Consider the following 17,871-nt stretch of genomic DNA (forward strand, 5'->3'; position numbering starts at 1 on the left):
GATTTGGCTATAATGGGAAAGTGTCTCATTGTAATTTGCGAAAGACACAGAAGCACTGTGGCTTCATGTGCAGAGTCAGAATGCAGATATGAAAACCCGATATATAAGAAATCGAAATTTACCATAAGAACATAAGAAGTGGGAGAGGAAGTGACATAATCTGACTAATATGGATGTCTGAGCTATTCATTCTCCCACTACTCAAAGTTTTATTGAATAAACCTCATTAATGATTAGTGCACCCTGACTTTTTTGGCGGAACGGAGAGACCAGAGTGTAGATATCATGCCGACCAGAAAGAAATCTATTAATCTCAAGCAGTTCTCCTTTGACGCGGGAGGATCCCGGTACGAGGCTGTGAGCAGTCTGCGCGAGCCTGTGGAAGCATAGGCTGTTGTGAGCCCTGATGAGAGCAACATTGCAGGTGTGGCTGGTAAAAGAGATATACTTACCAAACAAGACTTCCAAAACTGGTTTATGGAAATAAAACAGGATATTTGATCGTTAAAAGAATAATTCCGCGAGACGGTCTTTGACTTCCATTGCAATATGCTCGATATGGGAAAGCGAGTGGAGGATGCAGAGGCCTAGGTTGAGGAACAAGCAGCACATGTAAAATTACTATCAACGGAGGTCTCTGAGCTACGTAAGGCTAATGAAGAGATGGCTCTTAAAATGGAGGACTTGAAGAACTGTTCGTGACGTTCCAATATTAGGATTCGGGAATTACTGGAAACAGAAGAATTTTCTAATGCGTGACAGGTAGTGAGGAAAATCTGAGGCGCAGTGCTAAATATGAGTGCAGCATCTAGTGAGGCGAGCAGGAGATCCGAGGTGGTAATTGAAAGGGTGCACAACAGGGCATTAGGTGCTGTTCTTTGCAATAATTCTAGAGACATAATTGCATGTTTACACAGCTTTCTTTCTAAAAAGGAAATCATGCGTGCAGCTTGGAAGATGGGAAACATCACCCGAGAAGGTCATAATATCTCCATTTACACCGACCTCTCTCCTGATAGAAACGGAGAAGGGATTTACAGGCCGTAACGGTGATTTTAAGATGGGAGAATATCCGTTATAGATGGTTATACCCTTGTGGAATGGCCTTTACTATTAGTGGCGTGATGCCCAAGATTAAAACAGAAGATGAGGCTTATACTATATTTAGAGCTGCGGGAATATCTATTCCACCTTCAGGGAAGAAGGGCAATACTGAGAATTTGCTGGAACAACCAAAATGGCAAAGGAGGTAGACGTTTGAAGAGACATTCTGGAGACACCTCATCTCAATTTTCACTGCCTTCCCAAGGCGATCAGAGACTCCTTTCTACCTGATCCTGGGCAGGGGATTGAAGACGGGGAGGGGGGGATAAGGAAAAAATAATATGGGACTAGATAGAACTGTGAGCTTCTCTCTGGATATACCTTAGTTACTCCTTCTGTATTCCCTCGGTTGGGATAAGTAGTATTATGACCAGATCATTATGTTGTTTATTTCTAATTTTCATCTCTTCTGGGAGGTAAACATAAGGTTGAAAGACAGCGGATCTGCAGTGATTTTGGAAGAGGAGGGGGATGTAGGGCTAGAAGTCTGCTGTGAGCTAGTGGACAGGGATTACGGGGTTAGGTGTTTATGAAAGAATTGGCTGGGTTTGAGAGGGGAGGGATAGGAAAGGGAAGGGATCTAATTCTGGGTTTCAGATTAGGGATATCTTCAGTAGGATTACAGTTGTGGAGATTTTGGGTGGGATAGATTAGTATGGAATAGGTGGGTTCTTAGGAATCAGTGGTGGGGCACGAGTATTTGTGAGTTGCAATACCATAATCCCTATTAAATGTTTCACTCAATGTGAGAGGGTTGAATACCAGCTTTTATATAGAGAAATGGTACAGCTCCAAGTGACTGTTGCATTTATACAAGAGATGCATCTGAGGAAAAGAGACAAGAGAGTTTATCATCTTCCAAATACTTTTCATAAGAACATAAGAACATAAGAACTCTCCGGGACATAGATAGAGTGGAGTGGGAATACTTATTGCTAGCAATGCTTTAGTCAGATATTAATAAACAGGAAATTCTGCTGCTAATGACTCATATAATATCATATATAGGTGTGGCGGATGACCATCATAGGTGTCTTGTCCCTGGCTATATTGGTAAAGCCTTTAATGACACTAAGACCTGGTATTTATGGTGCAACAGGCAAAAATTTATTTACTCTGCTACACTATTACTTTAATTGTATGAAATGTAAATATTGCATTGTTTAACCTCTCCCCTCTTCCAGTTCCAAGTTAATTTTCCCTGTTTTATTGTAACTTTCTCACACCTTTTAATTGATTCTCTGTATTTAAAGTTCACAGTTGTATTGGAAATATTTATTACGTTACGCTATACTTTACACACATTGTTATTTGTAAACCGGGTTGATGTGATGCCTATCATGAAACTCGGTATAACAAAAATAATTAATAAATAAATAAATGAATAAAAATGGTAAAGCCTTAAAAGCACTAAATCCAGATTAATCATCAGTCATTCCTCACCTCTGTCTTTGTACAGGCACTGAAATTGCTTTTGCTATGGTAAATGTAAAATAGTGCACAAATCAGAGTCCTGAAGTTGGTCCTCCAACTCTGCAGGGTTTCGGAGTGGGTAACACTCCTTCTTCAGGGAGCTTCGGGGTGACTCTGATGAGTTACTTCAGCTTAATGTAGCCTATACTGACTCTTTGGGAGGTGGTCGATAAAACGCGTTGGAATTGCCAAATACTTGATAATAAGTGGTTAAAGCAGTTTGCAATCTGCTATGGTTACCTTTTGCCGCGTTAAAGACACAGATTACCATAGCAAAAGCAATTTCAGTGCCTGTACAAAGACAGAGGTGAGGAATGACCGATGAGCAATCTGGATTTAGTGCTTTAAGGCTTTACCATTTTTGCCTGTTGCACCACAAATACCAGGCAGGATTCGTCTCTAGTTTGTTTATTTATTTTAAACAAACTTTATAATACTTCCCTGCTAAGCTGGAACACAGAGCTGCAAAAAGGAAAGACTGCAAAACAGCTTCTCTGAGTCTGTAGCCACCTCAGCAGCACCTTGTGCTGATTTGAAGATCTTATGCAAAGTTGTAGGAGCCCCTTTGGAAGTAACTGGAAATGATGTAGGCTGTAATGCCGCTTATTGGACCCTACATGAGCTTTTGAGATCTTCCAGTCCTGTTCTTCAGATGGGATTGCAAGGCTGAAGGAATTAAATATTTATAGCAAGACTTGGTAGAGGACTTCAGGAGCTGTCCTGACCAGGATGTTAAATTGCTGCCTTAATCTGTGTTAATCCTTAAGAGCAATTTTATAAAAATGCAAGGAAGAAGCACCCAGGAGCTGAAATATTTATCCATTACATTCAAGTAATGGACTGAATCAAGACATTCCTGACTTGTTATATAAATATTCCAGGATGAAAGCCAGAGAGGAAAGGGAAGTATAGAGGCTAAATCTGGAGAACAGCAGTTTCCCTGTACGTATCCAGATCAGTCCAGACTCCTGGGTTATGCATACCTGCCAGCAGATGGAGACAGAGAAACTTTTACTGGCGCTGCTAACAATACCCCAAGTGCTACCTGAAGTCCCTCAGTATTTCTCTGTTTCCAGAAGTCAGGGAACTATAATTGGTTTTCCCTGTACATACCAGGATCTGTCCAGACCGCTGGGTTATGCCTCCCTTCCAGCAGATGGAGTCAGAGAAAAGCTGAAAAGCACCCCCAGATAACCCAGTGTGCCACCTGCGATCCTTCAGTATAATCAATATCAAAGCAGAATGAAGTAAATTTAAATAACCAATGACTAGATCAAGAGACTTTAGCTGAAGAATAACCTGTGAAAACTATGTACAGGACAAGAGTACGGATTGAAATGCTTCCATGGATAAGCTTGCTTGAAAATCTTCAGATTTGTCTAAAAACTGCAGAGAAAAAAAACAAAACCAACTAAGTGGACTCTCCTGAACACTATACCCCTGGGCGGGCATCTGGACTGATCCTTGGTACTACAGGAATGAAAATTAGCAGGTAAGAACCAATTTTCCTTTCCCTGTACATACCAGGATCAGTTCAGATTGCTGGGATGTACCCAAGCTGCCCTAAATTGGGTGGGATGCAGAGAGTCCTGCTCAAAGCACACTGCTGCCAAAAAAAATCAACATCCGGAGCCCAGACGTCTAAACCATAATGCTTAGCAAACGTGTGCAAAGATTTCCAAGTAGCTGTCCTGCAAATCTCTTGTGGCGAAACACATTGGCTCTCTGGCCAAGATGACGCTTGAGATCTGATCGAATGAGCCTTAAGACCATCTGGCACTTGCCGCCCGTGACATATGTATAAATATATGTATATGTATAGTGGGATAAACACTGTGGATCCATAAAGTCAAGAGGCCGTCAATGAAGAGTGGGTGGCTCGCCAGAATGACGGCTACTGCCTGGAGATAATACCCTTATTAAATAAACATACACATGGTTACTGTGACTCCAACATCGCTCTAAGCTTCAACAGCAAGAGGAAATGTGGAAAAAAGGATTTGCACTCACAAAGTGGGGAGTAGCTGGCTTGTTACGGCGGTTACTACCCCAAACCAAATAAGCCTGATACTTCACTTTCAATGCATATCCAGCATAGCGCTCTGCTTCAACGGCAGGGGAGAAGAAAAACTGATACTTCACGCATAGCTCTCTGCTTCAACGGCAGGGGAGAAGAAAAACCAATAAGGGCTAAATAACATAGTCTGGGTAAAACAAATAAGCATGGGTGTAGCTTGCTTATTGCGGCGGTTACTACCCCTACTACCCCCTAACTAATCAAGCTAGATATTTCACTTGGATGCAGCTCCATCACTGCTCTCTACATTAATGGTGGGGGTGGAAGGGAAATAGAACCAAAGAGCTAAGAGAAACAGATAAGTATGAGAAAAAAATGTGTAAAGCTTGCTGGGCAGACTGGATGGGCCGTTTGGTCTTCTTCTGCCGTCATTTCTATGTTTCTATGTATGCCGAAGCAATAGTGTCCTACAACCATCGGGCAATAGTAGCCTTTGAAGCCTTACACCCTTTCTTAGGACCACTCCATAAAACAAAAAGATGATCTGACAATCGAAAAGCATTAGTCACTTCCAAGTACCGCAGAAGTATCCCACGGACATCCAGTCTCCTCAAATCCTGAGCCTGAGGAGAATTCCTATCCAAATCTGGAAAAGCTGGTAACTCAACTGACTGATTTACGTGAAACGCCGATACAACCTTTGGCAGAAAAGAAGGCACCGTCCAAAGCGAAACCCCAGAATCCGAGATTTGGAAGAATGGTTCTCTGCAGGACAACGCTTGAATCTCCGATATTAGTCTGGCCGAACAGATAGCCATGAGGAACACCGCCTTAAGTGTTAAATCTTTCAACGTAGTCCGCTTGATAGGCTCAAAGGGAGGACTGCAGAGCCCAAGGAGAACCAAATTTAAACTCCACGAAGGACACACTGCATGCACCGGTGGGTATAAATGTTTGGCTCCCTTCAAAAAACGCGCCACATCCGGATGTCCTGCAATGGTTGTACCACCAACCTTACCTCTTAAACAGCCTAACGCCGCTACCTGAACCCAGAGCAAGCTATACGCCAGTCCTTTCTTTAAGCCTTCCTGCAAGAATGCGAGAATGTGCACAATAGTGGCCTGGTGCGGGGACACCTTCAACCCACTGCACCAGGAATTGAAAACCTTTCACACTTGAATGTAGGTGAGAGAAGTAGAGGTCTTTCATGCGTGTAGTAGAGTGGTAATCACCGCATCCGGATAGCCCTTCTTTCTCAACTGTCTCCTCTCATAAGCCAAGCCGCTAGATAAAAGCGAGCTGCTTGATCGAAAAATACTGGACCCTGTCAGAGTAAATTCGGTAGGTGACCGAGACCCAAGGGACCGTCTACAGCCAAGTTGATCAGGTCTGCGAACCACAGCCTCTGCGGCCACTCCGGAGCTACGAGAATAACCGGCCACGGGTGGGACTCTATTCGCCTTAAGACCTTCCTCACCAACAGCCAAGGAGGAAAAACAGAGGAGCGCGTTGTGAGGCCACGGAAGGACCAGGGCATCCACCCCTTCCGACCCATGCTCCCTTCTGCGACTGAAGAAACGAGCCGCTTTCGCGTTCAGCCAAGTCGCAATCAAATCCAGCCGGGGAACTCCCCACCGGCGAGTCAAGAGCCGCATCGCCTCCTCGGACAGTTCCCATTCGCCGGGATTTAGCCTTTGTCGACTGAGAAAATCTGCCTGGACGTTGTCCACTCCGGCTATGTGTGACGCCGCCAACCAGAGCAGATTACGTTCCGACCAGACCATCAACTTGTCTGCCTCTGCGGCCACCGGCCAACTCTTTGTTCTCCCTTGATGATTTATGTAAGCCACGGTTGTCGCATTGTCGGATAGGATCCTTACTGAACGATGCTGGAATAGTGGGTGAAAACGACGCAATGCTAGATGAACCACCCTTGTCTCCAACCGATTTATGGACCACTTGGACTCCTGCGCTGTCCATTGACCTTGTGCTGATCATGACCGACAGACTGCCCCCCAACCGGAAAGGCTGGCATACATTGTCATGATCATCCACTGTGGATTCTCTAGATCCATCCCCTGATGTAAGTGATCGGGGATCAACCACCATTCTAGTCTGGCCCTGGCTGGATTCAGAAGGAGCAAGGGCAAGTGGAACTCCTCAGACTTGGAGTCCCAACGGGAAAGCAACACCCTCTGCAAAGTCCTCATATGAGCAAACGCCCAGGGAGGCAACTCCAGAGTAGACGCCATAGAACCAAGAACTTGCAAAATAGTCCCATACCTTGGGCAACGGAAGGGCCAAAAGATGTTGAACCTGAGACAGTTTGCCCATTCTCTCCCGAGGTAGGAAAACCTTGCCCACAGACATATCGAACCATGTTCCCAGAAATTCCAACACCTGGGACGGTACATAGAAACATAGAAATGACGGCAGAAGAAGACCAAATGGCCCATCCAGTCTGCCCAGCAAGCTTCCCTCATTTCTTCTCCCATACTTATCTGTTTCTCTTAGCTCTTGGTTCTATTTCCCTTCCACCCCCACCTTTAATGTAGAGAGCAGTGATGGAGCTGCATCCAAGTGAAATATCTAGCTTGATTAGTTAGGGGTAGTAGCCGCCGCAATAAGCAAGCTACACCCATGCTTATTTGTTTTACCCAGACTATGTTATACAGCCCTTATTGGTTGTTTTTCTTCTCCCATGCTGTTGAAGCAGAGAGCCATGCTGGATATGCATTGAAAGTGAAGTATCAGGCACATTTGGTTTGGGGTAGTAACCGCCGTAACAAGCCAGCTACTCCCCGCTTTGTGAGTGCGAACCCTCTTTTCTTTTCCCCTGCCGTTGAAGCAGAGAGCTCTGCTGGATGTGTGAAGTATCAGTTTTTCTTCTCCCCTGCCGTTGAAGCAGAGAACTATGCTGTATATGCATTGAAAGTGAAGTATCAGGCTTATTTGATTTGGGGTAGTAACCGCCGTAACAAGCCAGCTACTCCCCTCTTTGTGAGTGTGAATCCTTTTTACCACATTTCCTCTTGCTGTTGAAGCTTAGAGCGATGTTGGAGTCACAGTAAGCATGTGTATGTTTATTTAATAAGGGTATTGTCTCCAGGCAGTAGCCATCATTCTGGCGAGTCACCCACCAATTGGCTCTTGGAGAAATTGACAACCCATCCGAGCGAATGGAGGCGATGCAAAACCGACTGCACCGCCACCTTGCAGAGATCTTCTGATTTTGCCCGAATGAGCCAGTCGTCCAGATAGGGATGAACTAAGATCCCCTCCCGCTGCAGACACGCTGCCACTACCACCATGACCTTGGTGAAGATGCAGGGAGCTGTTGCTAAACCGAACGGCAACGCACAAAACTGGTAATGCTCGCCCAAGACTATGAACTGCAGAAATCTTCAATGATGCTCTCTGATTCCTATGTGAAGGTAAGCCTCCGTCAGATCCATAGAAGCCAAAAATTTGCATTTGTGGACGGCCGCAATGACAGACCTCAACGTCTCCATTCAAAAACGAGGGACCCATAGTGATCTGTTGACCTTTTTTAAGTCCAATATCGGCCAGAAGGAGCCCTCCCATCTTGGGGACTACGAAATAAATGGAGTACCTGCCGGTCCGACATTTGTTCGGTGGCACTGGGACAACCGCTCCCAGAGCCTTGAGCAGAGACAGGGTTTGAAATATGACCTGTTGCTTTGCCTGAGACCCACAAGGAGACACCAGGAACAGATCTCAAAGCGAGTGAGCAAAATCCAAAGTGTAACTGTGTTCTATGATATCTAGAACCCACTGGTTCGAAGTAATCTTGACCCATTCCTCGTGAAACAAGGAGAGACGAACCCCGATCTTGGGAACAGAGGAATGGGCCGGCGCACCTTCATTGGGAAGCCTTGTTGGAGGAAATTCCTTGGGAGGATCCGTCGCGCTGAGGCCGTCTACCATGAAAGGAATGAGCCCAAGCCTGAGACCTTGCCAACGACTGCCGAGGGGCAAAAGATAAGCCCCTACCTGTACGAAAATGGCACTGACCCCAAAAATGACCCCGGGTCACACCAAAAGGGCGAGACGGCCTGGGCTTGTCCTCCGGGAGCTTGTAAACCTTATTGTCCCCTAAGGACTTAACCAGTTGTTCCAGATCATCTCCAAATAATAGCTTTCCTCTAAATGGAAAGGCGCCCAGCTGAGACTTAGAAGAGACATCAGCTGACCAATTGCGGAGGCAAAGAAGCCTCCTTGCCGAAACTGCCGAGGACATCGTGCGTGCAGAAGTACGAAGAAGATCATACAAAGCTTCCACTGTATAAGCAACCACCACTTCCAGTCGGTCGGTCTGTTCTGCCTCCACCGGAGGGAGCGCTTGAGTTGTGAGTAATTGCTGAACCCATCTAAGGGTAGCTCTTTGCATGAGACTACTACAGATGGCTGCCCTAACTCCGAGGGCTGATACTTCAAATATCCGCTTGAGTAGAACCTCCAGCTTTCTATCCTGGAGGTCCTTAAGAGCTGCTCCTACCATTACCGGGACTGTGGTGCACTCGGCGATGGCCGACATGGCCACATCCACCTTAGGGATCTTGAGAAGATCCAAGAACTCGTCCGGCAGCGGGTAAAGTTTTTCCATGGCCCTACTAATCCTTAGGGTGGCTTCAGACTCATCCCATTCCCGGATCATAAGCTGTAAAAGCATCGGGTGGAAAAGAAAAATTCTAGGAGGGGCCCGCTGGCCTGACAAAACAGGATCCTCTGAAGAAAGATCCGTCACTGGTTGCGGAGCCTGAATATCTAGTTCCTGTAGCACATGAGGAATCACAGGGTCTAGCTCCTCTTTACGAAATAACCAGAGCACCTGCGGATCATCCCCCTCCACCGGAGCGACATTGTCAACATCATCGCTCTTATCCACCGGGGAGGGGTCCGGAAGCACGGACCCTGGAGGAGTGGAAGGCACCGGTAGCTCACCGTCAGAAGCGGGGCAGGAAGGCCGGGTCCTAGGAGCCTCTTGATCCTCCGCAGGCCTGGGGATCTTAGCAGGAGGAGAGTAGTGCCCATCCAAATCTGCCTCAGCCTCCATATAAAAGTTTTGTGAAGCAGTAAAATAAACTGAGAAGAACATGGGAGGCACGGCAGGAGGAGGAGAAGAATCATGTCCCAATCGCGAGGCCTTTGGGGGCTTAACGTAGGCGGAGAAATCTGCGGGAAATCCCCTCCCCCTGAGCATCTGAGCCCTGCGCAGCATCGGGGCCCAAATCGGGCAAAATGGCCACCGTTCCTGCACTTGTTGGGGACGGGGCAGGCCTCTCCTTGTGAACTGTCTGACTGCGGCCTAAGCCACGCGATCGTGGTAACACTGGTCTTTTCCCTGCAATCGGCAGCTGCGAAGGCCCCTCGCCTCCGGGGATACAGCAGGAGCAGAGGCCTTCGCGAGAGAGCCGCGCTGCCCGCTCTCCACACGCTGCACATCGTGATCCTCGCGGCAGGGCAATCTTAGCCGTAAGTAGAAAATTAGCTGAGTGAAGCAATTCACCCCCTCCGGAGCCCCGGGAGATTTCAGCAGGCTCGCTCTGTTTAAAAGGCTTATCCTTTGTCTTTTATTTATGTATTTATTTTTTCTTTTTCAGAGCTACTCAACCAGGGGAATGTACGTCCCTGGGCTTAATATACAATTTGTAGCTCCCACCAGAGGAATTAAGACGTCTCTGGCACTGTATGGGGTGTCACGATTCTCTGGGTATTAAGGCCAAGGGCAGGAGCCCAACCTTGCCTGCTATTACAACGTGATCTCAGTCTTCCCTTTTTTTTTTTTTTTTTAACTACTTTACTACAAATTGATCTATTTTATTTTTATTTAAGTTTTTTTATATACCAACATTCAGGACGATAGTCCCATCATGCTGGTTCACAAGAAACAGGGGTGCAATAATAATAAGACTTTACAATTTGAACAAAAGTGCAGAAAAGCAGTTACATATAACAAGGAAATCAATAACTTGGAGTGAGAAGGAAAATGAAGATCAGATGATTATATATATGTATAAATAGCATTGTATAAATAACATTGTAAGAGGTGGCTATTAATGTTATTATTAGCGTTAATGTTATTATTATTTATTATTAATGTTATTATTATTATTATTAATGTTATTAATGTTAATGTTATAATGTTAATGTTATTATTATTATTATTATTAATGTTAATATTAATGTTATTATTATCTAGTCAAAGGTATTAAGGTTAGGATACCCCCTTCACTTATTAATCAATCAAATAAAGAATTTTGCAAAGGATCAGGACCACAGGTTATGCCATCCTTCATCTGCTGGAGTCAGAGAAATACTGAAGGATCGCAGGTGGTACACTAGGTTAACTGGGGGTGCTTTTCAGCTTTTCTCTGACTCCATCTGCTGGAAGGGAGGCATAACCCAGCGGTCTGGACAGATCCTGGTATGTACAGGGAAAACCAATTATAGTTCCCTGACTTCTGGAAACAGAGAAATACCGAGGGACTTCAGGTAGCACTTGGGGTATTGTTAGCAGCGCCAGTAAAAGTTTCTCTGTCTCCATCTGCTGGCAGGTATGCATAACCCAGGAGTCTGGACTGATCTGGGTACGTACAGGGAAACTGCTGTTCTCCAGATTTAGCCTCTATACTTCCCTTTCCTCTCTGGCTTTCATCCTGGAATATTTATATAACAAGTCAGGAATGTCTTGATTCAGTCCATTACTTGAATGTAATGGATAAATATTTCAGCTCCTGGGTGCTTCTTCCTTGCATTTTTATAAAATTGCTCTTAAGGATTAACACAGATTAAGGCAGCAATTTAACATCCTGGTCAGGACAGCTCCTGAAGTCCTCTACCAAGTCTTGCTATAAATATTTAATTCCTTCAGCCTTGCAATCCCATCTGAAGAACAGGACTGGAAGATCTCAAAAGCTCATGTAGGGTCCAATAAGCGGCATTACAGCCTACATCATTTCCAGTTACTTCCAAAGGGGATCCTACAACTTTGCATAAGATCTTCAAATCAGCACAAGGTGGGCCAGCTCAAAGCACCAGGACCAATAGAGTAATGGAACCCTGCGCCAAGCCCACCACTTGCCTAACCAGACTCCTAGCCAGTAAAGGCATGGACAAGGGCTTCCCCATTCAGACAGAATGTACTTCATCCCTGGCTTTCAAGTCTAGGACATGCAGGTGTTGTTAAGGTGTTTGGATCAGGCATGAAGAAAAGTACACATGTAAAACTGAATCTTCAGTTTCTTCTCCCGGGCAGCCTGATAGCTTCTCTTTGAAGACTGGTAAAAGGTAGGAGTGTACAAAAGAATTGGTGTATTTTGCCACTTTGAGATTTATTGAAATCTACCCCCCCATATACATAATCTGTAATCGAAAGAGTCTCGCTCTGCCAAGAGCATAGCAAGAGCAGTGGCAGAATAATTACCTCTGACAACCGGTGAAAGCCCCCCTCACCCCCTTCCAACAGTGGGATCACATCAGGCAGAGCCCCCACTCTCGGGATCAAAGCAAGGCTGAGGGTGAGAGCTCCTTTCTGGGAGAGTGGTCTCCGAGACACTCATACAGCAACCTGGGAGCAGCTCTTTGCTCTGTGCTCCCGAGAGCTAGGACTCCATGTCAGTGCTACGATGACATGGGGGACAGCGCTGCACCTTCCCTGGGAACCGGTGAGAGACCACCCTGCAGTAGGTACAGAGCTGCTTAGCCTATAGTCAATCAGAGTCCTGAGGAGGGTAAAAGGTATTATAGTTTATTAAAAATAAATAAAAAGCAAACAAAAACAGAAAACTGGTTGGGGAGGGGGATATTTCAATAGTGTTTCCCCACTGATTCTTCAAGATCTAGGCTCTGCTTCCAAATTATCTCTTGAGGATGTGTCCGCCCCGGTCCAGGAGCAGTGCAGTGGGCAAATTGCCCTACACTCCTAACCACCACAGGGGGTATTATGACACAGCTTCCACATCCCTCGGCACAGGAGCAGCACAATGCGGGCACGACACAGCTTTTACACACCCTGGCCTAGGAGCAGTGCAGCAGAGACGTTAACGCACTAAGGGTCACCACTAACTGACACACCTTGTGACCTCTGGGAAGTCACATAACTTTGGGGACGGGATTCAATGTACCTCTCTGTAATCGGATCTACACTGCCCTATTTTAGGGTGCTCTATAAATGCTGAAATAAATAAATTGCCAAGAAAACCCCATCACTCCCCACCTCGCACAATTCACCTCTTACAGTACAATTGTTAAAAACTGTCTCACAATAGGGGGGTAGTATTTCTCTCTTACACTAATGTCCAGACAAAACGAGCAGTAGAAGCTGTACAGTGCAGGGGATCAGAGACGTGTGTACAGGCAATTCAGTGATGCATGAAGCTGTACAGTGCAGGGGATTAGTGGCGCATGAACCTGTACAGTGCAGGGGATCAGAGACGTGCACAGGCAATTCAGTGAAGTATGAAGCTGTACAGTGCAGGGGATCAGACACGTGTGCACAGGCAATTCAGTGACGCATGAAGCTGTACAGTGCAGGGGATCAGTGGCACATGAAGCTGTACAGTGCAGAGGATCAGTGTCACATGAAGCTGTACAGTGCAGGGGATCAGTGTCACATGAAGCTGTACAGTGCAGGGGATCAGAGACGTGTGTACAGGCAATTCAGTGATGCATGAAGCTGTACAGTGCAGGGGGATCAGAGATGTGTGTACAGGCAATTCAGTGATGCATGAAGCTGTACAGTGCAGGGGATTAGTGGCGCATGAAGCTGTACAGTGCAGGGGATCAGAGACGTGCACAGGCAATTCAGTGAAGCATGAAGCTGTACAGTACAGGGGATCAGAGACGTGTGCACAGGCAATTCAGTGACGCATGAAGCTGTACAGTGCAGGGGATCAGTGGCGCTTGAAGCTGTACAGTGCAGGGGATCAGAGACGCGTGTAAAGGCAATTCAATGACGCATGAAGCTGTACAGTGCAGGGGATCAGTGGCGCATGAAGCTGTACAGTGCAGGGGATCAGAGATGTATGTACAGGCAATTCAGTGATGCATGAAGCTGTACAGTGCAGGGGATTAGTGGCGCATGAAGCTGTACAGTGCAGGGGATCAGAGATGTGTGTACAGGCAATTCAGTGATGCATGAAGCTGTACAGTGCAGGGGATTAGTGGCGCATGAAGCTGTACAGCGCAGGGGATCAGTGATGCATGATGCTCTAGAGCACAGGGGATCAGTGTCGCATGAAGCTGTACAGTGCAGGGGGATCAGAGATGTGTGTACAGGCAATTCAGTGATGCATGAAGCTGTACAGTGCAGGGGATTAGTGGCGCATGAAGCTGTACAGTGCAGGGGATCAGAGACGTGCACAGGCAATTCAGTGAAGCATGAAGCTGTACAGTACAGGGGATCAGAGACGTGTGCACAGGCAATTCAGTGACGCATGAAGCTGTACAGTGCAGGGGATCAGTGGCGCTTGAAGCTGTACAGTGCAGGGGATCAGAGACGCGTGTAAAGGCAATTCAATGACGCATGAAGCTGTACAGTGCAGGGGATCAGTGGCGCATGAAGCTGTACAGTGCAGGGGATCAGAGATGTATGCAGAGGTGATCAGTGTCACATGAAGCTGTACAGCGCAGGGGATCAGAGATGTACAGGCGATCAGTGATGCATGAAGCTGTACAGCGCAGGGGATCAGTGATGCATGATGCTCTAGTGCACAGGGGATCAGTGTCGCATGAAGCTGTACAGCGCAGGGGATCAGAGACGTGTGTACAGGCAATTCAGTGATGCATGAAGCTGTAAGGTGCAGGGGATCAGTGGCGCATGAAGCTGTAAGGTGCAGGGGATCAGAGATGTGTGTAATTGCAATTCAATGACGTATGAAGCTGTACAGTGCAGGGGATCAGTGATGCATGAAGCTGTACAGCGCAGGGTATCAGAGATGTATGTACAGGCAATCAGTGATGCATGAAGCTGTACAGTGCAGCGGATCAGTGATGCATGACGCTGTACAGTGCAGGGGATCAGTGGTGCATGAAGCTACCAGCGCAGGGGATCAGAGATGTATGTACAGGCGATCAGTGACGCATGAAACTGTACAGCGCAGGGGATCAGTGGCACATGAAGCTCTACAGTACAGGGGATCAGAAACGCGTGCACAGGCAATTCAGTGACGCATGAAGCTGTACAGTGGAGGGGATCAGAGATGTGTGCACAGGCAATTCAATGACGCATGAAGCTGTACAGTGCAGGGGATCAGTGGCGCATGAAGCTGTACAGTGCAGGGGATCAGAGACGTGTCTACAGGCATTTCAGGGCACTTGAAGCTGTACAGCGTAGGGGATGTGTGTCACATGAAGCTGTACAGCGCAGGGGATCAGTGATGTATGATGCTCTATAGCACAGGGGATCAGTGTCGCATGAAGCTGTACAGCGCAGGGGATCAGAGATGTGTCTACAGGCAATTCAGGGCGCTTGAAGCTGTACAGTGCAGGGGATCAGTGACGCATGAAGCTGTACAGTGCAGGGGATCAGAGACATGTGTACAGGCGATCAGAGATGCATGAAGCTGTACAGTGCAGGGGATCAGAGACGTGTGTACAGGCGATCAGTGATGCATGAAGCTGTACAGTGCAGGGGATCAGACGTGTTTACAGGCGATCAGTGATGCATGAAGCTGTACAGTGCAGGGGATCAGAGACGTTGTGTACAGGCGATCAGTGATGCATGAAGCAATACAGCGCAGGGGATCAGAGACATTGTGTACAGGCGATCAGTGATGCATGAAGCTGTACAGCGCAGGGGATCAGAGACGTGTACAGGCGATCAGTGATGCATGAAGCTGTATAGTGCAGGGGATCAGACGTGTGTACAGGCGATCAGTGATGCATGAAGCTGTACAGCGCAGGGGATCAGAGATGTTGTGTACAGGCGATCAGTGATGCATGAAGCTGTACAGTGCAGGGGATCAGACGTGTGTACAGGCGATCAGTGATGCATGAAGCTGTACAGCGCAGGGGATGCATGAAGCTGTACAGCGCAGGGGATGCATGAAGCTGTACAGCGCAGGGGATGCATGAAGCTGTATAGTGCAGGAGATCAGTGATGCATGAAGCTGTACAGCGCAGGGGATCAGAGACGTTGTGTATAGGCGATCAGTGATGCATGAAGCTGTACAGCGCAGGGGATCAGACGTGTGTACAGGTGATCAGTGATGCATGAAGCTGTACAGTGCAGGGGATCAGAGACGTGTGTACAGGTGATCAGTGATGCATGAAGCTGTACAGTGCAGGGGATCAGAGACGTTGTGTACAGGTGATCAGTGATGCATGAAGCTGTACAGTGCAGGGGATCAGAGACGTTGTGTACAGGCGATCAGTGATGTATGAAGCTGTACAGTGCAGGGGATCAGAGACGTGTGTACAGGTGATCAGTGATGCATGAAGCTGTACAGTGCAGGGGATCAGTGATGCATGAAGCTGTACAGTGCAGGGGATCAGACGTGTGTACAGGTGATCAGTGATGCATGAAGCTGTACAGTGCAGGGGTCAGTGGCATGTGAAGCTGTACATTATGGGGAACGTTGGGTAACATGGGACCCTGAGGGGAACACATCAGCTAGTTAGAGGTGAGGTGCTAAAATTTTGGGATGTGCAGGCAGCTCTTTAGTACCTTAGCTTCTTTCTTTGGCTTCTGGGACAGCATAGAAGCTTTGAAGGATGTGAGACAGGCTTACAGCAAGAAAGAAATTCTTACCCTGCTCCCCTCTGGTCCTTCTCATTCACTTCCCTCCCTACTGCCCCCAGAAACTGATTGAAAACAGATCCCCAATTTAGAAATATGACTGCGACTATCAGTCCTGAAGGGAAGAGGTTTGCTTGTTGCAGCTCACATTCAGAAAAGTGTGCAAACTTCCAAGAGGCCCACAGTGCAGCCCTTCTGCAGCTCCCTTGCAAAGTGGATATTGTTCTGCTAGAGAAGTGAGAAAAGGCTCTAGAAAGAGTTGTTCTAGAGCGTTCGGTCCTCAGTCACTGGTAGTGTGGCTGCCGTGCCCGCAGCACTGGCAGAAGCAGCAGGACAGTCTCTCTAGCAGCTCGGGGCTCAGTAATCCGCCGTGTACTCCGTTCCATGCAGACCTCGGCACAGCAAGGTGAACTCCTTCACCATTTCCTTCATACGTCTCTTATTGACGCGCTCTCTGCCAACGCAAAGCACAGAGAAAAAGAAGGGTCAGAAGTGCCAGCTCTCCGGACTTCACCCCTGGACAAGGTCACACCAAGTCAATGAATGGAGAACAGAGCAAAGGCACAGGGAGAGGAAGGATTCAGAGGGATACAGAAGGCAATTTTCAGAATGGGGAAGACGATGTTTGCGAAGTGCAAGCCACACTCACACGCACCGGGAAAGAGAGGGAAAGTCTGTGTAGGAATTTCCAGCATCCCCACTGGCCTCAGCTTTCAAATGCAGGCCCCTGAGGAAGTGTGCCCTGCAGGGATCCACACCGAGCCACTAACGCTGTAAGAGAACAGTGCTCACCACCTCTTTTGCACTGCCCAGCCAGCAAGATTTAGGGATGTTGATTTCTATTCCGCCTTTCGGCACTTCAGAGTAGATGACCAGCATTGCGACAGGCACTAGAGATTCTGCTCTATTTTGGGAAGGGGATGGGACATTGGCATATGACTATATGGTCATTTATTTATTTTTTTTACTTTTAGGTTTTGCACTGCCTTGAAAGGTAGCAGGGTGGGTTGGGCTCAGGGGACAGCCTCAGAGGGAAATTTTCAACTTTTGGGGGGTGTAGTTTCAGCCTTCAGGGCTCTTTAAAAACAACAGTAGTCCTGGGTGACAAGGGCCAGCATCACATGCTTTTTAGGGCCCCTCTGCAGTATTTTCTCAGTATTTTTTTTGCAAGAAAATACTATGAGGTTTCTGCCATATTTTCTCAGGGAGGGGTGCACTTTATAACTAGAGAAAGAGGAAGGAGAACCTCTGCAGACCAAAAAGTGCTACAAAGAAAGGGAACCAGAGGTTCTGCATCTGCTGGAGACAGAGAAATACTGAAGGGACACAGGGGGAGCTCTGTCCTGATATAGGATACCTTTTGAGCTTTTCTCTGTCTCCATCTGCTGGACAGGAGGCTCAACCCACTGTCTGGCCTGATCCGGGTATGTACAGGGAATAGCCATGCAATTGAACGCTGGCTTCTCTGTTCATAGCCCACTGCTCTACTAGGCTACTCCTCCATGATCACATACTC

At 47.1% G+C, this 17,871-nt stretch overlaps 1 protein-coding gene across 1 annotated transcript in view; it reads right to left on the bottom strand.

Annotated features, from left to right (window-relative positions):
• Positions 1-12,344: 12,344 nt before the first annotated feature.
• Positions 12,345-17,871, bottom strand: part of IPO13 (importin 13) — a gene marked incomplete in the record, with an annotated part of 134,215 nt that continues 128,688 nt past the window's right edge. Inside the window, 1 exon segment of the mRNA XM_029618753.1 lies at positions 12,345-16,809. Within this exon segment, the coding sequence (XP_029474613.1) occupies positions 16,713-16,809 (97 nt within the window).

Source organism: Rhinatrema bivittatum, chromosome 10, assembly GCF_901001135.1.
Source record: "Rhinatrema bivittatum chromosome 10, aRhiBiv1.1, whole genome shotgun sequence".
NCBI lineage: Eukaryota > Metazoa > Chordata > Amphibia > Gymnophiona > Rhinatrematidae > Rhinatrema > Rhinatrema bivittatum.